Source organism: Anastrepha ludens, chromosome 3 (assembly GCF_028408465.1).
Source record: "Anastrepha ludens isolate Willacy chromosome 3, idAnaLude1.1, whole genome shotgun sequence".
NCBI lineage: Eukaryota > Metazoa > Arthropoda > Insecta > Diptera > Tephritidae > Anastrepha > Anastrepha ludens.
Window position 1 is genome coordinate 59,831,957 of NC_071499.1, and position 9,347 is coordinate 59,841,303.

The 9,347-nt window shown below is 34.4% G+C and overlaps 1 protein-coding gene across 1 annotated transcript; it reads left to right on the plus strand.

Annotated features, from left to right (window-relative positions):
- Window positions 1-2,409: 2,409 nt before the first annotated feature.
- Window positions 2,410-3,186, plus strand: LOC128856484 (uncharacterized). The gene has a single exon (XM_054091786.1). It carries the CDS (start codon window positions 2,410-2,412, stop codon window positions 3,097-3,099), a length of 690 nt encoding a protein of 229 aa, XP_053947761.1. The 3' UTR covers window positions 3,100-3,186.
- Window positions 3,187-9,347: the final 6,161 nt, after the last annotated feature.

A 9,347-nucleotide genomic window follows, 5' to 3' on the forward strand; every position in this document is an offset into this window, starting at 1 on the left:
TCTTTACCAATACAGTATAAAGAACGCAGTTTTACATCATATTTTTTTTATATTATTCCAACTTACTAAATTAACATTTTTTATTAAATAAATACCGTTTTCCACACCACCCTGGAGGTACAGTACGTCAAGTGCGTTTTAAAAAAAAAATGTAAAAAAAAGGTGATATCCCCAGTAGGCCTAATCCACCATTCCCTTTCTCTATATTATAAAATAGAATAATACATAACATAAGTTGTATACATTTTTTCAATATAATAAAAAAAATTTTTTTGTGTTCTATTTAGAATTTTAGAATTGATAAGAATTATCATGAAATATTAAATTGAAGTTAGAAATTTTTTTACATTTAATTTTTTCATTTTCAACTGGAATAAAAGAATGAAAACTCGTTTACTTAAGAACTTTTTTATATCTTCAAGAGCTTCATTGGAACAAAAGTCAAATGTAATTGAATCAAATTTGTTTTTAACTATGTTAAAAAATGCTCCAGGAGTTGCTATTGGTACAGTATCAGGTCTTCGTAGACTTTCTCGCCTAACGTACCTTTTTATTGTACCACCAATTCCATCACAAGCATTTTTTCCATGAGACGTTGCAAAAAAGTGGCATTCTGCTTCTATATTAAAATCTTGAAAATGATAGACTAAATTGATAAAATTTTTTCTGTTTTTATACTGTGATGCTGCACCATCGGAGAAATAATAAATTTTTTTTATTTTTTCTGATCCATAATTCTCTTTAGTAAAAGAAATTAATCTTGATTGAAAAAGATAAACGGCTTCCGTACTATGCTCAGTATTTCATAATAATTCTTATCAATTCTAAAATTCCAAATAGAACACAAAAAATTTTTTTTATTATATTGAAAAAATGTATACAACTTATGTTATGTATTATTCTATTTTATAATATAGAGAAAGGGAATGGTGGATTAGGCCTACTGGGGATACCACCTTTTTTTTAATTTTTTTTTAAAAACGCACTTGACGTACTGTACCTCCAGGGTGGTGTGGAAAACGGTATTTATTTAATAAAAAATGTTAATTTAGTAAGTTGGAATAATATTAAAAAAAATATGATGTAAAGCTGCGTTCTTTATACTGTATTGGTAAAGAATAAAGCATGCTGCGGGAGCTGCCGCGCGCGGCTACTAGGCCGAGTCATGCAGTGTAAAATTCAAAAATTAATTTCTCGAGAACAAAAAAAAAACCCATCTCTATAATTTGCGGTATCTGTTAAGAAGGGTTCAAACTTTGATAAAAATTTTTTTTTATAAAATTCCACAGTGTACTTCGAGTAAAAAAACAACAATAAAAAATTATTGTTTAAAGAAATTAGCTAAAAATTATTTTTTTTATTTTTTAAAAAATATATTATGAAAATTAAACTTTTTCCCTATAATTTTTATAAACAACTTTTTTTTGTATCATTAATATATTTCAAGATAAAAATTATCGAAAAAAATTTAGCATAAAAATTCAATAAACAATAACTTGCAAAATAATTGAAATTTTGCAAAACCCTTTGGCATGCTTCCAAAGAGTCACAAACACAACAAAATTCGAAAGTATAAAGAAAATTGAAGGACCAACTGGTACTACTTTCATGGAACGCCCCATCTATAAGACAGAAAAAAGTTTGAATTAAATAAATAAATTTTTACATAGAACAAAAAAAATATTGAAAATAGGCCTTTTTTTACCCGACGAAACCCATGTAACCCCTTAAATCATGGACTGGCTTAACGGCAAGAGGGTTTTTTGCATAATTCCCCACACATTTTCAATGGGGTTGGCGTCTGGGGACTGGGAAGGTGAGTCCAATACTGTGACGCCATTTTCTTGTTTTGCTTTTTCTCAATGCGTTTTTCTGAGAGCAGTAGTTTTGTTGATCTGGGACGGTGGGATATGTTCGCCTCCTTTAGTTACATCTATTTCCTTTCTAGCAAGAACTGATCGTGCTAAGGGTCCCGCCTAAAAAGTTGGACGATCACCTTATCCTGCTTTTTTGTCGTCACTCGCTTCAAGCCGCGCTTCCAAAAGTCATCAACATTTTTGCACACCTTACACTACTGATTCCACATCACAACAAACTTTTTTGATTTTTTAATTACTTTTGCAGCCGCGGTGTAACATAATTTCGGCCCTTGCGCATGCGTGCATAAAAATATCGCCTAGAAACGCTTCACCTACTTCTCACTCATTTTTGTTTGATTGCGTTTACGGGAAAGTTTCGAAGGACACTAACATGAGTTAGCATTGGCGTCGTAACCCTTGAGAGGGACTATTACGCAGCAAAAAGCAGTACGAAATATATCTTGAAGTTACAAGAAAAAAACCGGTTCTTTTTTTTTGACACAGACTGTATGTACATACTTCAAAAACGTTTGAAATTCAAATACTGAAAATGAAATATTTATACAAAATTCTTATAATAATATCAACTGTTCGTTCTTTATCGAAATTTGTAAGCGGATACAATGCCGAAGCGCAAGATATTGAAGATTACGAAAATACAGGTGAATATGCAGACGCATCTGAAGATGAAGAAGACTATAAGTATCTGCAAATACTACCAGATGAATGCATTTCAATCGGATTCATGAAACTACAGCGAATTTGTACAGCTGTGACTCCAGAAGATTTGAAAGATACGCACAATGATAATTTAGTTAAAACCAATGGCCCATATTCAGTGTTTCAATTTCCCTATGATGATACGAATCGCTACTTCTTAACTTTCCACCGCAGTCCGTTACTTTACTGCAAACAATTAGAAGTGATTGATTTCAGAAATTTTAAATGCACCGATGCGTTGGGTCATGAACGTGACGTCAAGCTGAAATCGGGCCTAATAAAATGTCTTGGTCATCCGTCCGAAATGGTTGATGAACTTTTGCTTACTTGTTCATCGAGAGATTTGGAAAGCTCGGTGTTTTCAGCGTTACATTATGCCGATTTGGTCGCAGAAAACCGCAGCTCAGGATGCAATGCACTGTCATTAAGCTGGCTGTTACAGCTCGGATCGGTGTTAGTGGTGATCGTATGTGTGTTCCAACATTGCGCTACTTTTGGTACAAAATTCAAAGTGTCATAATGTAGCAGTTTTTGACATTTCCAAATGTCTATGCATGCTTGGAAATGTATGTACATATGTATGTTTATATGCGGTTGGTAGACAATAAAGAACTCAGCGTCAAATGGTACGGATACTTTATGAATTGAGATGCCGTGGAATGGAGAAGTTACTCAGAAAAGTTTAGAATCGAATATTTTTTTTTGTGCAAAATGGTTGCAGTTTGATACACTATTTCAAATCGAGTTGCTCCAGTCTTATAGACATAAGAATGTATGTATGTAAATCTAAATTCTCAGAATGACGAGAGATACGATTTAACCAGATTTATCCATTCGGAGGACATGACCAAGCCAACGTAGCCGCTGGAACTTTATTCGCTGGGCTATGTCTATGTCGTCGTAAAGCTCATACAGCTCACCCTACCATCGCCTGCGATATTCGCCGTCGCCAACGCGCAAAGGTCCAAAAATCTTGCCCGGAATCCTTCTCTCTAACACTTCAAGCGACGTTTCATCGGATGTTGTCATCGTTCACGCTTCTGCGCCATACGTTAGGACGGGCATGATGAGAGCCTTGTAGAGTGTTAGTTTTGTTAGTCGAGAGAGCACTTTACTACTCATTTGCCTACTTAGTCCAAAGTAGCACTTGTTGGTAAGAGAGATTCTACGCTGGATTTCAAGGATGATATTGTTATCGGTGTTAATGCTGGTTCCTAAATAAACGAAGTCTTTTACAACCTCGAAATTATAACTGTCTACAGTGTCGTGGATGCCGATACGCAAGTGCGCCGACTGTTTGTTTGATGACAGGAGATACTTCGTTTTGTCCTCGTTCACCACCTGACCCATTCGCTTAGCTTCTCTATCCAGTTTGGAGAAGGCAGAACTAACAGCGCAGTTGTTAAGGCCGATGATTTGAATATCATCGGTATACGCCAACAATTGTAAGTTCTTATAAAATATTGTGCCTGAGGGATTAAGTTCTGCGGCTTGATCGATACTTTCCAATATCAGGTTAAAAAAGTCACACGACAGCGAGTCACCCAGTCTTAAACCTCGTTTGGTATCAAACTGCTCGGAAAGCTCCGTCTCGTCAAAACGTTATATTTCAATGAAAATTGGTACTCTTTAATTAAGGTAGTGCGGCATTGAAAAAGGTCAAAATCGGTTAATAGCCACGCCCACCTCCCTTATAATGGGACATTTCAATAATTACAACCAGTCGATATTTCTGTTATAAACGAAGCAAAATAATTCAAATGTTCTAAAAATCGTAAATCTAAAAAGGAATACTACGCAAGTAAAATTTTTTCAAATGGGCGGTTACACGGCCCTTTTGGGATAAATGGGTGTTTCTCGAAAACGATCTAATAAAGCCTGTCCAACTCTTTTGAAATTATAATTTTTTTATCTTTAGGCTTCTATAGAATGGTGCATATCTCTCTTAGAGAGTAAGATTTTGAGCAAATCTTATAATAGAAAAGGTCTACGATAAGACAGGTCGAAATAAATTTAAAACCAAGAATCAGATTAAACTTTTCCGAATATGAACTCAAAGCAATAAACTGAACGAAAGCTTTTATCTATTATCTATTATCCATTATCTATTATCTATTATCTATTATCTATTATCTATTATCTATTATCTATTATCTATTATCTATTATCTATTATCTATTATCTATTATCTATTATCTATTATCTATTATCTATTATCTATTATCTATTATCTATTATCTATTATCTATTATCTATTATCTATTATCTATTATCTATTATCTATTATCTATTATCTATTATCTATTATCTATTATCTATTATCTATTATCTATTATCTATTATCTATTATCTATTATCTATTATCTATTATCTATTATCTATTATCTATTATCTATTATCTATTATCTATTATCTATTATCTATTATCTATTATCTATTATCTATTATCTATTATCTATTATCTATTATCTATTATCTATTATCTATTATCTATTATCTATTATCTATTATCTATTATCTATTATCTATTATCTATTATCTATTATCTATTATCTATTATCTATTATCTATTATCTATTATCCATTATCTATTATCTATTATCTATTACGGAAATTAATGTTACTCTTGTGTGAGCTTATCCCTCAAAGAGCTTGGTAAAACAAAAAATACAACACTTAACAAAAACAACTATTGCATAATAGTTAAAAGCAAGAACGAGCAAAAATGCTGAACTAAAATGGTTTCGCTCCGCCGTCGCCTTTGCTGGCATTAATGTTGACATTGACGTGTAGCAATGCCGTTGCTAATGCCAAAGAGTGTGAGCGAGTTTGTGCAACAAATAGCAGTTTTTGTTGTTGTTTTCAACAAACATGTACGCCAAACGCGTTAATCTTTACATCAATGTTTTGAAATTGTTGGCGCTTAAGTGAGTAGATGGAGCAAAGGTAGCAGGTCGGTATTGTTGCAGTTGCAACAGCTTTTGCTAGCTTAGATGTCTGAGTAATGAACAAAGGTTGTTGCCTCACCTGTCATCACTAATGTTACTGCCATTGGCGCCAACGGCAGCTGTAGATAAACATAGTTTATGCTTTTGTTGGTTTACGTGCATGAGAAAATTTTGAAAAATGAAATATTCACACATGCAACGACTAAAGGTAGTTATACCTGCTGCAACGTAGCAGTTTTAGTGAACAATAGGCAACAAACAACAGGTAGTAAAGGATATGAAGCAGCTTCATGGCATGCCCCAACACTTAAAATTTTCAGATGCGAAATTGAGTTTCGCGACATATTGCGACTATGAAGTAACGCTGCAGGAAAAAGCCAAACGAGTATGGAAACATTCTAGCACAGATACTGGAATTTAATAGAAGAAATCACACTAATTCGCCATTGACTAGTATACTGCCAGTAGTAAAATGATCGAATGATCGAGAAATTCAAGACTCGTCTAGGAACGCACCAATTCAGTGCGTTTATTAGAGAGTTATGTATAAGTAGATATAGATGAATATATTTTATTGAAAACCCCTATAAGTAATAAGTATTAATTAAAGGAAAGCACAAGCCAAATTAAAAATTTGCATGAAATTTATTCACTTCATATGTAGCTTTACACCACAAGTCAGTAGGATTAGAGGAGCGGACTTAGCTCAGTTTAGCTTGAAAACGCCGTAGCCGAATCGCTTGATGCATGGCTACCATTCGGGAGAACGTAGGTTCAAATCTCGGTGGATGAAAGAGCAAAATGATAGAAAAAGTATTTTCTAATAGCGGTCGCCCCTCGGGAGGCAATGGTAAACCTCCGAGTGTGTTTCTGCCATCAAAAAGCTTGTCATAAAAAAAAAGATATCTGTCGTTCGGAGTCGGCTTAAATGTGTAGCTCCCTCCGTTTTTGGACCAAGCAACAATACGCACACCACACATACTTAGGAAGGGGGGCTAACAGAAGTGTACACGCAAATTATTTATTTTTGTGTTTTTTATTTTATTTTAAGCTTAAAAACGTCAAGAGAAATAATTATTATATTTCGGTAATGTCGGCGCTGGCTGAGCAAAAAAATAATTGCAGAAAAATTCGTTCGGCCAGATTCTATTGAAAAGGGTTGATTAAACTTTGTTTTCCTCTGAACTCTACAGAAGAAATTAAGTTAAATAAAAAGGTTGTGCCCGAAAACCGTACTATGATGGTGTGTATTGAATTCGATCACAAAAACAAAAAAGTTACATTGAAAGTATTAAGTTTGCCTTTGACAGTTTTCTGCAATACAGAGTTAGCTTCGGCATTTTATCAGAAAGAATCTTAAAATAATGGAGTACAATATAGACTGGACCAACAGCAATAAAGGCTTCAATATACATATCCGAATTGTGCTTGGGATCATTATCTTGGTGGATATATAAAATTGTTTTCAATTCTCAATCTGGTACAAGACTCCATTACATTTTCCTTTCACACGTCAACATATTGAAACCGATCCATAATACCTTGCATTGCTTTAGCTGATACACAGTCCTAAACCATTACAGATTCACCACCATGCTTCAGTGTTGGTAATGGTAATGGTTGTACGGGTTAGGCTAAGGCCTTTATGCACTGCGACCGGATTGATATATTGTGCGTCCCTAATTACTTAATTATAATTATTTAGTATCCCGAGGAATCGAACCAGCTCCTTATGAGGCTCCTACCTCTAGTAGGTACGAGCCCAGGATTCTGTGTCTCCTGTGGCCTAATGCCTCACTGTTGGTGATTAAGTGTTCCATAGACTCCTCTTCATCTCAGCAGAACCTGAATAATCTTGTACTTGGATAATCCTATTGTGTTAAAGTGTTTATTACAGGCAAAGTGACCTGTAAGAGCTCCACAGAGCAGTCTGAGACCCTTTTTATCTATGGTTAAAGCAGATTTTGCTCTGTTGGCATTGAAGTTCAAACGCTTTTTCAAGTGATTAAGGCCGCTTGTGCCGTTCCAGTGTTCCCTGATTTTAGTTTGGATCCATTTTTTGGTTTCCTGTTTTATATTATTTTTGATAAAACCAAAAAATGGGGTTGGTCAAATAAATAGCACTTCTGCCCCTCGCCTTCTCGTTTCTTTCGTGCCCCTCATGTCTCGGTGCCCAAATCAGTGAGGCCTGATTATGAGTGGCCAGTTTGTTGAGAGAATTGTTACACCCTATTAGGACTTTTGACTTGAATGTGAAGCTATTCGAGGGTTTGAGAATCGATTGGTATGCTGTGCAAAATATTTTAAGTTTTACATTTTCGAACGCTCTTTTGTATATGATTTCCACTGTTTCCATAATGACGAAAAGGACCGCATGGAAAATTGTGGTATCTGTATTTAAAGTTAGGGATTTGTGTGCTCTAGGCCCCACTATTCGTACTCCTACTCCTTGGAGCGTTTTGGAACCATCTGTGTACCATTTTTGTGAGTCATCGTTTAACCATGCTTGGTTAGTGTTCCACTCTTCCCTAGACAGCAAGATAACCTTGTATCTATTGCTTCATTGTTGCTCTGGTATGTTTCGGCAAATAAGCTTCGTTGGAACATCGCCATACAAAACGACGCTCATCAGATCCTTCCAAGTTGAATTGGCTTTCATCAGTGAAAATAACATGGAATGAGAAGAGAAATTGGCACTCACTCTTTCTCACAACTCATTAGGTGTATTTAAATGGGATTTTGCCAATTCCAGCCTTTTCTTCTATGCTTTACGCATATGTATGGCTTATTTACTATTGCTCTACCATGTAAATCGAAGCTTTTGAAGGTTCGACGGATCATTTCTGCTGAAACCTTTTTCCCTCTTTCCTTTCCTGATATACTTTTTATGCTTCCAGATGAAGAAACTGGATCTTTTTCAACAATTTGTCGTATAAATTCTTCCTCGGCTTGCGTAAGTTTCTTTCCTTGACCATGTCTACTAATATTATGTACCCTATTCTCCTTCTCAAACTTTTTGATAATACTCGTAACTCGTTGGAGTACTCCTTTTAACAATATCTGAAATTTCTTTTATTGTTTTTTTTGTCTTCTCGCAACCGAATAATTAGCTTTCGAATTTATATAGAAGTATGGGTAGGTAAGGGCGCCATATTAATGTGATGTTGTCTCAAAGACTGGACGATAAGTATTGATGTTTAAAACAGAATAGTAAAACGAAATTTTACAACAATCGAGAGTACCGTTAGTGGTAAAATCGTATTTTTTGTAACTTTCCGTTTAGTTGTGTGGAACGAAGTTTGGATGTTTTTAGTTTTGTTTTTCATTTTTCATTCTATATATTGGTTTATTGTTACTTTTTAGCTTACAAGAATATATGTAGTATAAAATATTTCCTTTAATTTGATGTATTATGTGTATTAATTTTAAAATTTGTCTGTTATGATTGAATTGACGTTGCATGATTCCGCTTAGACGGAACTGAGACTTTATCTCCTAGGGGAGCAAAGGGCGTCAAAAAGGAACATAAGCATAAGAAAAACGCTGCAACGAATATATAAGTTTCTATGGTTTTTGGGTTTTGGATGTATGCATTTTAATTATTGTATTTTGTTTCACAATTTGTAATAAGCTTTCTTAGCGCCGATGAACCAAAAATTTAATTAAGAAAAGCACTTCAATTGAATAAAATAATGGTTTTTCTGAAAAAGTACCATGGGAGAAAAATCCTAACAGCAATCGGGCGCACAAAATATTGTATAAGTCTGAAATGTAACTAGTAATAATTTTATTTAGGCTCCTAAAGTGAATAACTTATATA

Bases quoted from the DNA above. Each gene is read 5' to 3' on its own strand.
- LOC128856484 (XM_054091786.1), top strand. From the start codon at position 2,410: ATGAAATATTTATACAAAATTCTTATAATAATATCAACTGTTCGTTCT.